Raw genomic sequence first — 14,452 nt, 5'->3', positions numbered from 1 at the left:
TACATGAAAATCGTGGCTCGTGGTCATTGGCTGAAGAATAAATATTCAGTCAATTTAGGATTGTGAAATAAATTATTGTTCAACCATTGCTTTTGGTCAGTAAATCAAACAATAATTGTCATATCATGCATGTCATGCATATAATTGGCAGGTTGGTATACCGGACATGGATCCTGAAAAAGCAACGGAAGAGTTTATAGATTAATTATTGTAGGTTAAACACACTGACACAACTCTGCTGGGTCATCACGACATTTTTAAGACGATTTTTTTCTGATAACAGTCATCTGAAATAATAGGTTATTTTCCTTTTTTCCACGTAGAAACCAAACTGGCAAAGTGGAAGTACCCTGGGTGGATCGTTGCCTACTGTACTTGATCAAAATATTAAACATGGCCTTAATTCGTATCAATGCTTATGAAAATAAAAAATTAAATTAAATAAACACAAAAACAAGTAACAGTTACATGTGTGGGAGGAGCTTCTTGAATTTAACATTTACTCAAACAGGTGTGTGAGTTTTATGGTTCAAGGAAAATTGTGAATTATGATTTAATGTACTTGCTGACATTACGTTTGTAAACAGGTCAGTTTTTGCTTGCCTGTAACCTTTACTAGAGCGTGGTTCTCAAAGAAGATGCAGAGGCTAATCACTTATACAATAAATATGAACACGTATACTAATTTGGTTTCCATGCCTTTCACCTCACTTCGGGAGTTAGGAAAAAAAGTATTTTCAGCTTTTTTGCTCAAGTGATCGTTTCTCTCGACTGTATTTGTATCCAGGAAGTGACGTCTGCTGCGACTACTGGGGGCGCACGATTACTGTATTTACAGCAAGTGATTCCGCGTGCAGTTGACCGAAACGCACAACCTACACGCGGGGGTATCCACAACCCAAAGGGGACAATAGCCATGACGCCCTTTACTTTGACCTGTTCATGTCTTTTAAGGAAAAAGGATTGCTTACAGAAGGTGTTTATTTACTGCAACGTCTTACAGACGCAGAGCAGCTTAACATGGAACTTGAGCAACAGAGCGCCGTGGATGGCTGGTTCAGGTCAACGGAATTTCAGTGCCATGTCTACCAGAGTCGGGCAGGTATTGGCACAACATCAACCCCTTAAAAACTACGCAGCAACAATGTGTACCGGTTCTGCAGGTGGTCAAGACTTGACCAATTGGTTATGGTCTGTTTACAACGAGACAAAAAAACAAACAGAAGGTATGACTTGAGTGGTAAACGGCAATCATTGTAATGTGCACAGTTCTTATTTTTGCTTAATTGAATCCTTAAACGGATGTTGACGGACATCTCACCTGATGGAGCTATCAAATCAGAAGCAAGCTGCAAACGTGACAGTGTCATGTGTTACAGTCCCATAGAGAGTCTGTAACATGATTCGTTGGCACCTCATGCAGGATTGACATGACCATGACATGTTGTTTTTCACCGTGCTAGATTTGTTTGTGTGTTCTCTAGAAACATGGTATTTTGAGACAAATGCACTGAAACATAGGGGTTAAGGCTATTGTCGGTAGCTTCCGGGTATAGCTTCTGGAAAAGCAAGCTTTACTTGCTCTACTTAAAAATGTATTGAAAGCTGTTTTTTCAATGGGAAGGCCTCCAGGTCCGTTTTTTTCCTTCTGTTGGAGCATGTAAATTGGTTTCCCCCAATTCAAGATTGACATATCCACAACCAATTAATTGCAATCAGCTGACTAGCGTGTTCTCCTTATTCCTTCCAGACTTGATTCCAGTAATAACAAAGAACTCAGTCAACCCCGACACCATATTTGCCAACAATGAGATGAGCCTGCAGGATATAGAGATCTATGGGTTTGACTATGACTACACCCTGGCGTTCTACTCCAGCCACCTCCACACCCTGATTTTCAACATTGCTCGCGACATCTTAATTCAAGAACACAGGGTCTGTTCCACTTTTTGTTTTTCTCACTGACACAGGACAGACACCATAACTACAGTATACACACAGACAGGGTCCATCTCCTTCACAGAACCTATGATATTCTGTCATATTGAAATTACTTTAAAATGAGTGAAAGGAATGTGTTAATGACCCTGACAAGATGGTTGTCTTGATTCATCATTTTATAATTATGTTTTGTAGTGTAAGCTACCAAGCTACAAATCGGAGACACTTCTAAAACAGCTTTCTTGTGTCCTAGTATCCTGAGGGTCTGCGAGAGTATGAATACATACCAAATTTTGTTGTGCGAGGACTACATTATGACGTCCAGAAGGTGTGTATGAGCTTTGGTTCTTTTAATGGCCTTGTTTATTACTTTTAACAACTATAGCATTATGTCAAAACAAAACAATATAATCTGGGTTCCTCTGTTGTCACTTCCAGGCGTTACTGATGAAGATTGATGCGTTCCACTACATCCAATTGGGAACAGTATACAGGTATTCAATTGTATCTAGATCCGTGTTAGCATATTAGAAAATGTATAATGTATTGGTTGTCTTATGGTGCTTTAGAAGAAAAAGGTTTAGTAAAACATGTTCTGATTTCTTTTGTAGGGGTCTTCACCCAGTGCCAGACCAGGAAGTAATTGCCATGTATGAGGGTTCACACGTCCCTCTAGAGATAATGAGTGATTTCTATGGCAAGGTAAGAATGCTGCCCCATGCCTACCCAACTTATGTCATATGTCAGAATTATCGAGCTCATGGAAGTAAAGTTCCATTTGGCAGTGCAGTGCAGGTTCCATTCCTGCATTGTTATGTAAATGTCCTTGCAGGTTAAGTCCCACACCATCTCTGTCTTGTTAGATAAAAGAATGTGCTAAATGAATACATGTAAATGTTCATGCAAATTCTGAAACATCTTATCTTTTCTAATTAATCTTTTTCCTTCGTATTTCCTGTACCTCCTCCAGAGCTCCCATGGCCACACAATGAAACAATACATGGACATTTTCTCCTTACCAGAGATGACCCTGCTCTGTTGTGTCAATGACTACTTCATGAAGCACAACATCGACTATGAACCTGTCCATCTCTACAGAGATGTTAAGGTAAGATTTCACCGTGGTCCTTAATGACAATGTGGTTGCAGTTATACGTGTCTCCAGCTGGTGGAGGTTAAAGCGTTTCCTGGCTTGTTGTGACTGGTTATTTCTGTACGGTATGTGAGGAGTGCAGTCTTAATTTTAGCTGTGAAAATGGCAGTCTAATTTTAGAGTGGAGAGCTCGCCTGCACCATCTGTGTGTAGTCTCTGGTGGCTCTGCCTCTTCAGAGATAGAGGCAGGGCTCTGCCTCTTCAGAGATAGAAGGAGGGCGGGACTGCTGCTGCGCTGTCCCTTTGAGGAGCTGTCAGCTTAGTTCTCATCTGCGCACTGTGGCAGTCCTGACAGGTTGCTGTCATGAAAAACCTCTCACTTTTTACTGTGTGTGTGTGTGTGTCTGCGTGGGGGGGGGGTCTACTGACTGACACCTTTTCAAGGATCCCCCCCCTCCCTCCCCACTGCCCTCTGGATGGTCTTGAGTTACCACAGAATGATTGGCCTTTCTGTGAGTCCTTACTTCAAGGGCCTTTCAACATGCTGGGTTGGCCATTAACTTGCATGGCAAGAGTAATATAACTAGCATGAGGGTGAGCCTTCTGTCCTGAAGCTTTGGCAAACTCAAGACTATTTATTAGACATTGGAAACTTCCCCCATGTCAGTTGTAGAGCCCTCATTGTAGGCGTTCATGGGAATATGATTATGTAAATTCAGGGTACTAGCAATTTGCTTGCCTGCCAGTGGATACTGATGTGTTACCATTCTAAGTATACTCCTGAATACATTTAACAAATGTAATCTGTTTCAGAATCTGAATTAATCTAATGTATCATTCTCTGTCTGTTCACAGAGGGCGATAGGACAGGTCCATGTGAAGGGGCTCATGTATCGAGCTGTCGAGGCAGACATTGGTATAGGCAACAATCAAATGCTGTGTGTTCTTAAATTTGTATTAGATTTGGTATACAAATATCCTGTTGTAAGAGACTTCAGGGTCAATGGCATTGTTCTTTTAAGAGGTTACCAGAAATTACTTTGAAATGAGTCTGGCTCAGAGAGCTTTGTTTGCACTTTTATCTCTCCTTCTCTCTCTCTTTCTCTCTCTCGCTCTTTGTAGAAAAATATATTTGCTATGGTGAACAGAGCCATGCTGTACTGAAGAAGCTCTATGAGAGTGGCAAGAAGATGTTCCTTATCACCAACAGCCCCTTGGACTTTGTGTAAGACCTGTGCCAGTATGTCCAAGTGTGATTTGGCAAGCAGAACTACACTTTCAGCTTTTTAATATGCCACCTCGTGACCAGTGACACTGTTTATTGAAGTCCCTGGAGCTTCTAGTGTTTGGCCTCGTTGCTACAGTGTTCTCCAAACTATTTGAATAGATGTCAAGATACAGCAAGCAGGACTGGAGGCCAAAACACTTTTGTCTAAATCACAGCCCCCTACGAGTTCTCTGTGGAGCCCAGCAATGTGCAGACAAAGCCTGAATACATTAGAAGACATTACCACAACCCAGTGGTCTGAATCAAAAGATATTCACCATGTCTGTGTTTAGATTTGTGTCTGTTGTTAAGCAGTTAGTGAGAGAACAGCAATGACATATCATCAAAATAAAAGATGACATGGTATATAGAACTGGTGATAAAGTACACTCATAAATAGTCTGCAGATATTGCGCCTACAATTTTAATTTACGCTTTTTTCACGATCTTCTGTGCTTTTTGGTTTCTCAGTAACCGGGGGATGAACTACATGGTCGGAAAGGACTGGAGGGACCTTTTCGAGGTGGTCATTGTGCAAGCCGACAAACCCGGTTTCTTCAACGACAGGAGGAAGTAAGCCTGTGAACTACCAAATGGCTTAAAACAGCTATTTTGAACAACTCAACGTGCATAATTGTTAGATGTGTTTATATTTACGCACTGTTGTCCCTGGTAGGCCTTTCAGACGAGTCACAGACAAAGGAGGTCTTCTGTGGGACAGGATCCATCGGTTGGAGAAAGGGCAGATATACAAACAGGTACAGGCCTGTCCATTTAACAGCTGAGGTATTACAATTCATGTTGACTTTGGAACTCTCAACTTCCAAAGTCTATTGTGTTTTTGTCTGTGTGTTTCAGGGGAACCTGTATGAGTTTCTGAGATTAACTGGATGGAGGGGGTCAAAGGTGCTGTACTTTGGAGATCACATCTACAGTGACCTGGCTGTAAGTACCAACAAACACAGGAAAGTTTCATTTTCAGCCTATTTGTTCCTTTCCAAAGAGGATTGATTTAAATGATATCCTTCTTCTTTGCTCTACATAACCCGCTGTCAATAAATGAGTCTCAAACATCTTAACTTAGTTATCATATCATCCATTGGGAAATAACCTCCTTTTTTTTCTCAAGAATTTAATTTGACATACTTTCAGTGCAATGTTTGAGAATATCATAACTGGTGTCCAATCTGTCGTCACCACCCTTAAGGACCTGACCCTGAAGCACGGTTGGAGGACTGGAGCCATCATCCCAGAGCTGAGGAAGGAGATCAAGATCATGAACACGGAGCAGTATGTCCACATGATGACCTGGCTGCAGGGCCTCACCGGACTCATCGAACACATGCAGGCGAGCAGATAGCACACACAAGCGTCTCTGCGTGTGCAGGCGTGCATTCCGATCCGCAAACTCAAGCATTTGTGCTGGAGATACTGTTCACTTGTGTATAATTCACACGCTTCCTCATTTACAGGTACACAGGGACCCAGCCTCTCAAGCGGTTGTCCGGGAATGGATTAAAGAAAGAGAAACCATGAGGTACAGAAATGGATCAAAGAAAGAGATACCACAAGATATATTATCTTCTTCTGTGGACCATTACGTACTTTAGAACTTAACTGGAGAAACCCAAGATAATCCTGTTTATTCAACCACAGATATATTATCTGCACTGGTTCAGTCTTTGAAAGTGCTAAAACGTGTAATTGTTAAGATGTAGAAGTCACAGGAGAGAACCATTGAGCTTTCCTTATGAATATGTTGTTGCAGGTCGCAGACAAAGGACATCTTCAACGCTCAGTTCGGAAGTCTCTTCCGGACGTATCACAACCCCACCTACTTCTCCCGCCGCCTCTCACGCTTTGCCGACATCTACATGCCCTCCATCAGCTGCCTGCTCAACTACGACTTCCAGCACACCTTCTTCCCCCGGCGTACCCCCCTGCAGCATGAGTCTCCTTTCTGGCCCGAACAGACCAGTGCCGGGGCCTTGGACATGCCCTTCCAGACCCACAGGACCAAATCTGAGTAGAGAAGGGTAGAGTAGACGGGGGGAAAGATTCCGGTGCCATTCCCCTGACTTCACCTGGACACGGAGCACAGACATGGAGATGAGCACTGCACTGACATGTACAACAAGCCATCTGCACTGCACCATTATAAATACTGTACATCGGAAAATCTTATAACCTGATGATGTGAAATGCAGCATCTGAACTAACTCATTTATGTATTTGTATTTATCAGACGACTTGACTAGTATTTTAACAGTGCAAGGTTTTACTATGTAGATTGAATCTACTGTGTCTATGTTGTTTTAAACAGTTCTTTAGTTTTAGTCTTTAGTTATATTGGTATCAAGCAAAGGTAAAAGTAAAGTTGATCACCAAAATACTTTTTTTTTTTAAATTGACGTCATGTGTAGACTTCTTTGCACAGTTTAGATCATTGTTTGTACCGGGAGGTAGAAAAGAAAATAGATTAGCATGATATTTATTGACAGTGTACAGTACAGACACGTGTCCTTTGGCGTTAAGGTTCCACTTCAGGACAGCTCTCTACCCAAGAAACCCAACTTTAGACTTGGATTTGACATTAATGGGTGAGCGCTAAGATGGCTATCATTCAGGGGAATTTCGCCTACAGATTGAGCAAATACAGACCCAAGGGTGGAGGCTGGTGTGGTGGAGGGAACCACAAACAATTATTCACTTAATTATAAGATATTTTATATAAACAGACAGTATTTACTGAAACACTTCTACAGTTTAGATTGTCATATTGTAGAGGGACGTTAAAGGTGCCTGTGCGCCAGAGGACTGTGTGTATAAACACCTGAGGAGTGAGTTGAACCAATCTACACTGGCTACATTTGGTATAAGATTTTCGGATATTATCATTGCTGCTTTCTCCTATTGTCTTCGTACTGTATCTTGCCCTGTTTAAGATTGTCTTGGCCCTTCATGATGGATCTATAAGTCTCAGCTTTCTTTGTTGAGATCTGTGTGAAGTTAAACAACCTACATTATATTAATAACTCCACTTTCAAGTACAAACTCAATTGCCTTAAGCTTTTTGTCATTGAAACTAAAATTGCTGTATGTTTATGCTTTAAGACAAATACCAGTAGTTTTGTTTGTGTTTATCATCCATGATCAAACTAAATGGTTTATGGACAGTTCTTGAAACTGTAGCTTTATGGAGACTGCAGGGGCCAGTTCAAACATGGACTGTTCCTGTTTTTGATACGAAAAGGACATAAGGTATATATTGAAATTGTCAGTTTTATATTCAAATAGAAACTTATAGTTTTTTGCTCGTCTGTTCCTTATCAGACTTTTCTGTCAAGCTAAAGTATTGATTTATTATGGATAAAATAATTTGAATGACTAATTTGCACAGAAATTTATGAACTGAAGTTATTCAGTATTTTGTAGGAAAACTATTAAAAGTAGTTTAGAGCTTTTGTCTTGGAAGAAAAGGGAAACGTAATAAAGGTGGAAAATGTGTCACAGCTTTTGGGTTACGTACATTTTATGGATTTTGGAATGAGTCCAATTCATTAGAAGTTTTTGTCTTTTGTCATTATTTATTAAAACATATTACTTTGGCAGAATCTCAATGCGTTATAGCACTTTTTTCTCATTATTTGGCTCTATATATAGTTAGACAAAATTAATCTCAGATTCAGATTCGTCATGTAATCCTCGTGGATTTATTTTCTAATCTGGCAAATCATTTTAGGGGCAATTAACTAAATTGCTTTTGTGTTGGATTCAGAGGTCCTCCATACAACAACTGCTCAATCCATGCATTTTAAAGACCTATCTAACACGGATCATAAATGATAAGATCGATGACGTTCAGTGCCTTGGGTGAGCTGGGATCTCACACAGTCGAATGGGAAGGTGCTCTAGGGTTGACCCAGTTGAGAGTGGGTACCATGGACAGCAACACCACATCTTGGAGTGTTGCTCCGACCCCTCTGGTCACCGAAGTCCCTGTGGCGCCTACTATTTTTCCACGGGTGGGCTACAGTATCATCTCGTATATCATGTTCATCAACACAATATTCTCCGTCTTTAACAATAGCATTGTGATAACTGTCATGTTGAAGAATCCAAGTTTGATCAACGCCATGAATATGATCATCTTGAGCCTTGCTGTGTCTGATTTAATGATTGCCTTGTGTGGATCCTTAATTGTCACCATCACCAACTATCATGGGTCTTTCTTTCTTGGAGAAAAGGTCTGCACTTTTCAAGGATTTGCTGTTAACTATTTTGGTGAGTGAACACATTTCTCAGTATAGCTTTAATCATGTGATATTCGGATTATTTGAACTTAATATCTCTGAAGCTAATATACCCTTAGTTTTTTGTTTGGAATTCTTGTAGATGCTTATCATCATCACAAAGTAATAGCAATGAAAAACCTAAATTGTTAGAAAGTGTTCATTCTAGTTGGTTCCTTTCAATTATCTTTGAGTTTTTGTTTTAAAGTTCATCTGTCTCTAAATAGACTGACATGTTTACAAGATACTAACACTTTCATGGGAGAGAATGATGGCATATCCTACTACAACTATTATCGTAAAATGAGGAGACTCACAACTTATTCCGATCTCTTCTTCTTATATTGCAAACAAAATTAAAAAATGTTTTTCCCTCCCATAGGGTTAGTGTCTCTCAACACCCTAACATTGCTGGCATATGAAAGGTACATCGTGGTATGTAGGCCCATGGCTGGCTTCAAGCTGAACGTGCGGAGGAGCCGTTATGGATTACTCTTCGTCTGGCTCTTCTGCCTGTTCTGGGCCGTGGCCCCTCTGCTGGGCTGGAGCTCCTATGGGCCTGAGGGGGTTCAGACCTCCTGCTCCCTGGGCTGGGAGGAGCGCTCCTGGAGCAACTACAGCTACCTCATCTTCTACACCATCCTCTGCTTCATCCTGCCGGTCATCATTATCATTTACTGCTATAGCAAGGTCCTGGCCTACATGACGAAGGTACTGGGCCTGCGTCTCTGATGGACCGATGGCGAGTCTGTTATGCTTCCATATACTGACAGTGACCGCTTTCTCTTATCCAAGTCTGTCTATGGTTGTGTACAGTATACCTGATTCTTTAACACTTTGCCATGAACAGAGCTTTTTCCAACCACCCCCCCCTCCCCCATTTCTTTCCACAGCTGAATAGGAGTGTGGAGCTCCAGGGAGGACAGATGTGTCTAGAGGAGAACGAGAAGGCTGTCCGTATGGTGACGTTCATGATTGTTGCCTTCTTCATCTGCTGGCTGCCCTACACTGCCCTGTCTGTGGTGGTCGTGGTGAATCCAGAGCTCCAAATCCCACCACTTGTGGCGACCATGCCCATGTACTTTGCAAAGACCAGTCCTGTGTACAACCCTATCATCTACTTCCTGAGCAACAAACAGGTATACCTGCACCCTTTCAATTGTTGGTTCATTTGAGGAGATCATCCTAACCCAAGTACCCAAAGGATTTGTATGAATACATTGTCCTAAATTTATGGATCATGGGTTGAGAAAATGTTTCAGAGGTTTCTTAAAGGTGTTTGGTGATAGAATGTGTCTGTCTTTCCGGCAGTTTCGGGAGGCTACTCTGGAGGCACTATCATGTGGGCAGTACATCCCCCGTGGTCCTGCCATCAAAGGAAGTGGTATGATCTCCATGAGCAGAATGAACCAAGGGGCCAGCCCAAACAGCAAGGTGCTGCCTATGTGATTCTTCTCTTCAACACAACCAAGACACTGCCATAGTTGTCTGAGTCTGTTTCAGCTCTACAATATTTGAAATTGCAGAGGGAAATCTACAGTAACTTTCTGGCAGAAAGTTGCCAAAATAATTGGAATTGATTTGCTAAAAATGATCACAAGCTGTAGGTAAAATGCAGTGAGTTCTTTTGTGAAGATTTACTGTATTTTCAAGAAGGTATCTGTTTGGTTACCATCTCTAGATCTCACAGTTTAGCTAAGTCTTGTGAATGCTTCTGTAATCAGTAACTTATTATTTTGTTTACAATGGTTATTTGGCTTTGAGAGACAACATTTCCACGATAGATGAGGTCAAACAGACATATTTTCGAATACACATGGCAGACGGGAACAGCTGAGAAATGGCCGACTTATATGAGCTCTTTTTAAACATCTTCCTTTGAGTGTTAGGATTTGAACCTACGACCTTCTGAAAATGTTGAGCAAGACCGAGGATGAGCGAGACCAAGGCTCTTCAACACAAGTTCTTCACCGAGGCCTCTTCTACTCAAGTGTATGTACGGGTGTGTGAAAGGGTGTTTGTACTGCACTGAACATGTGCATTTGTGTTACTGCAAGTAGTGCTTTAAAAAAGGTTGCTATATTGATGCACAATAAAAGAAAACCTACGTTTTTCCTTATTTTCATGTTTATGAGCCTTTGACCACAAATTTAGCCTAGAGGGAGTACAATCTGGGAATATACATAGATTCACTGTATTGTAGGGGGGGAAATGTAATTCTTACATTTAAAGATCATCAAAAGATATTCAATGTTCTTATTGAAAGTGTGATTTTGTGCATGGGAGGATACAACTTCAGAGGACTGATGCTGTAATTCCATCAACATTTTAGGCAAAGTGATTTCCACTGCAAAGTTTTTTGTTTGCAAAATATGCTATTGTTTAGGTTAGGACTACTGGCATATTTCTAAATGGATTTTAAAGGGCTGTGATCAACAAAGGGTAAGAGAACATTACATGGCCCAGATCTAATCCCAGATTTGGCATTGCCTGTAAGATTAAAATGTTCACTCAAAGAGCCTTTCCCATTTTTATCTCCAACAAATAGGATTATAAAACTTCATGCTGTAATCCAATATAATGGTTAATCTTTTTATTCCCTTGGTTGTTTAGATAACTTCCACACAGCCACCTGGTATGGCTATTACAATAGATGCCATTTATGCAACGAGTACATTGATTCTAACTGAATGTCAAACAGCGGCAGGGATATCACTTGTCAGATCCCTTGTCAGAAATCTAACTGATCAAAATGAAATCTATTCAGCTTTCTGTAATATTTACTGGGAAAATAGGCTAATGTGTTAATGAGTTTGATTAACAGTAAGGGTTCCCTGATGAGTTGCGATGCGGGGTGTTAATTGAATGGGAGGACATGTGCGTCACCTGTCATGGTAATGGATAATCGGTGTAATAAATGCACTTCAACTTGATCTTTGAGTCTTTCAATACGTACGCCAAACAATGTGGATTTAGGAATATTCAGAAAAGGTATATTTAAAATACAGTCAATAACTGGGAGATGAGATCTGTTTCACTGGATTATGGGAATATTACCAATTGGGAAGATTACTCTGGCATTGCGTTTTTAACAGCGAACAGTGTGGTCTTGCTCTTCACCTCGTGTGTGGGTATCGCGGCAAATTTATTTGTTATTTTAGCAGTGTACCACCAAAAATCACTGCGTACTTGGAATAATGCTCTACTGGTGAATCTAGCGGTCATAGACATTTTCCGTTGCGCAATTGACTGTCCCATTCTTCTAGCAATTGTTTTGACTAACCAACAAGGCTATGTTGATGGACTATTGTGCGATGCTCAAGTAGTCTCTTTTTCCTTCAGTTTCTGCATTCAGTTGCTTACCTTAGCAGGCATAAGTGCGGAGAGATATCAGGCCATTGCGCATCCTTTTCAGACAAAAGAACGCCGAAGAAGGCTTTTAATAATGATTCCCATCACCTGGTCCATTGCCATCCTTGTGGCAGTTTTTTGTCTTACATCACTGAAAGACTCACCTGTATATGTACAATGCAGAGGACTAGGCGTGGAAATTCTCCCCTCATATGACACCTTTGGACTATACATTTTACTTCCCCTATGGTCAGTTTGTTTTGCTGTCATCATTGGATTCTATTCTCGGATTTTTGCTATAGTAAGAGCACACGGTCGGAAAATATTTGACAAAGGTACTGTGCTTAAACAGGGCAAAAGTAAAGAAAAGAAAAAGGAAGATGACTCAAAGGTCAATAAAAAAGGTCAAGAGGAAGTCCATAATAAAAACATGCAAACAAATGAGCAGACAGTAAGTCTGGAGCAAACAGTCAGTCTGGAGCAGACAGTCAGTCTGGAGCAAACAGTCAGTATGGAGCAGACAGTCAGTATGGAGCAAACAGTCATTATGGAGCAAACTGTCATTATGGAGCAGACAGTCAGTCTGGGGCAGACTGTAGGACTAGAGCAGCAGGTGATGCCAGGTGAAATAAAGGCATCTCATACAGATGCTCCAGCTGATCCCATTAACTCTCCTAGTAAAACCACCAAAAGTCCAAAGCGTGCAGGTGTGACATTCAGGGAAGGAGCGCTCACAGTCATTGATTTGGACGAGGGTTTGACAGCTCCCTCAAAGCGCCTGGAGGTCAGTGAGCTTGAGCAGCAGCCTGTTGTTAGCTGTGAAGCACAAGACGTTGTAGCTTTACCTGGAAAGGAGACCGTACAGTCTGTTACAATTAGTGCCCCGGATCAAAACGAGGACGTGGATGGCGCTGTCTGTATGATGCCATCAATGGCCAGCAAAGAAAGAGCGAAAAAAAAGAAGGAGGGTAAAATGGCCAAGCGCTCTGGGTACATTATTCTCACTTTCCTCATATTTTGGATACCATTGATAGTAATGATCCTGGTGAATTTTTTTATCAACAGAGAGAAAAATGCTGGGGTAAGTCTGATTGTAGTGCAGCATGCAATGTATTTGGTACCTTTAGAAATCTTTTGAGAAAAGAGGCAAATGTTTAGTTTGATTGGTATTTTAAACTACTACTCAGACCCTGTAAAGTAATTTAAGTGATTCAGTTATAATAGTTGTGTTGTTTGACACACAACAGCCATAACAAATGTAAAACAAAATAATACCATTGCTATTTCAAGATTGACATGGACATTTTGAGCACTTAGCCGGAATAAACTAGTGTCAGTACAGTTTATGTTCCAACAAAGAAACAAATCAATCAATGAAACAAATGAACAGTGGGCCTACATGATCCTATGTGTTCTGCCGCTCCCTGTACACTTGTGTGTGTGCGTCAACCTTGATTGTAAGATCAATCAAGGTTTCTTCTTCTACTGAAGCAAAATTCCAAGCTGCCAATCAACTGCAAATTTGCATCCACAGCCATAGAAACCGCAGCATTTGAATGTTTTATCCCTCTTTTCATGTTTCATATATCCAACTTTACAGGGCGGTGTAAGACGTGGGAGACTTGTGTTGGGAACATGAAATAGTATCGGTTCTTGATCAGCGAGGTCTGAATGCGGTAAAAGTGACTCAAAGTTTAATGCTTTAACTAATTTTTTTAACACTTCTTCTTCCAGATGAAGATCACTCAGGATCTAGAAGTTCTCTCTGTCTCCGTGGCCTGTGTGACGTCAGTCAGCAACCCAATAACCTATGCTGTAGTCAACCCTCAGTTTAGGACAGTGTTTTATACATTCAGAAATAAATGTAAATCCTTTTTTTCGAGGTAGACTTTCCTTGTAGGATGGGTGTTCCAAATAAAATTGAATTTGTACATCCATATTCATCCCTTTCATTTTTGCCCTAATGCCAAAACAAGGTTTTTTTTTTTTACATGTACAATTTCTTTTGTTTTAATATAGCATGTTCTTGTCATTTCAGAAGGTGCAGAATGTGCGTACCAAAATGCCTGTAGTTTGGTAGCGGGCTCTCAGGTGGGTTGAAAGCCGTCACATGTTCAGTAGTTAACAAACACAGGAAGTTGTCATCTGCTGTGAGACATGAACCTGTGAGAACTCAGGCACAGCTCTTATGTAACCGACAAGACCTGCTTTCTGACTGTAAGGGCCTGGAGCCCTGGACCAACCGCTGGCTCTGTCAGGCCTCAACATGCCCTCAAGCTCCACCAGGGGAGAGAGGTCCTCATTACTACCCCACTGTGTGGGTGTCATATGGGCTCCACGTCCCAGCAGGCTGCATGTTGCACAACCATTATCAGACCAGAAAATACACAGAAGGAAAAAACACAGACACTGCAAATATATAGGATGTTTTTTTTTCTTTTTCATAGAACGATTTATTATTCTAGCCACTGCACCAAATGCACAATTTGTAATCATTTTTTAGCTTAT

At 41.0% G+C, this 14,452-nt stretch overlaps 3 protein-coding genes across 4 annotated transcripts; all 3 read left to right on the top strand.

Annotated features, from left to right (window-relative positions):
• The first annotated feature begins 488 nt into the window (after positions 1-488).
• Positions 489-7,909, top strand: nt5dc3 (5'-nucleotidase domain containing 3). 2 transcript variants are annotated; one of them, XM_047033165.1, is made up of 14 exons: positions 489-1,226; positions 1,751-1,935; positions 2,195-2,269; positions 2,380-2,435; positions 2,553-2,643; positions 2,912-3,049; positions 3,890-3,950; positions 4,157-4,259; positions 4,773-4,874; positions 4,978-5,059; positions 5,160-5,246; positions 5,509-5,649; positions 5,774-5,838; positions 6,070-7,909. In XM_047033165.1, the coding sequence occupies exons 1-14, from the start codon at positions 917-919 to the stop codon at positions 6,329-6,331; spliced, it is 1,758 nt and encodes a 585-aa protein (XP_046889121.1). In that variant the 5' UTR covers positions 489-916; the 3' UTR covers positions 6,332-7,909. The 2 variants fall into 2 exon arrangements, with proteins under 2 accessions (XP_046889121.1, XP_046889122.1); XM_047033166.1 differs by having other exon boundaries at positions 1,020-1,102.
• A 333-nt stretch (positions 7,910-8,242) lies between these two features.
• LOC124476404 (pinopsin-like) lies at positions 8,243-10,042 on the top strand. The gene is made up of 4 exons (XM_047033526.1): positions 8,243-8,585; positions 8,976-9,304; positions 9,487-9,732; positions 9,905-10,042. Exons 1-4 carry the CDS (start codon positions 8,243-8,245, stop codon positions 10,040-10,042), a joined length of 1,056 nt encoding a protein of 351 aa, XP_046889482.1.
• Positions 10,043-11,615: 1,573 nt separating this feature from the next.
• LOC124476403 lies at positions 11,616-13,831 on the top strand. Its single transcript, XM_047033525.1, has 2 exons — positions 11,616-13,025; positions 13,679-13,831. The coding sequence occupies exons 1-2, from the start codon at positions 11,616-11,618 to the stop codon at positions 13,829-13,831; spliced, it is 1,563 nt and encodes a 520-aa protein (XP_046889481.1).
• Positions 13,832-14,452: the final 621 nt, after the last annotated feature.

This window comes from Hypomesus transpacificus, chromosome 14 (assembly GCF_021917145.1).
Source record: "Hypomesus transpacificus isolate Combined female chromosome 14, fHypTra1, whole genome shotgun sequence".
In the NCBI taxonomy this organism is placed as follows: domain Eukaryota; kingdom Metazoa; phylum Chordata; class Actinopteri; order Osmeriformes; family Osmeridae; genus Hypomesus; species Hypomesus transpacificus.
This window is presented reverse-complemented; position numbering and strand designations above follow the sequence as displayed.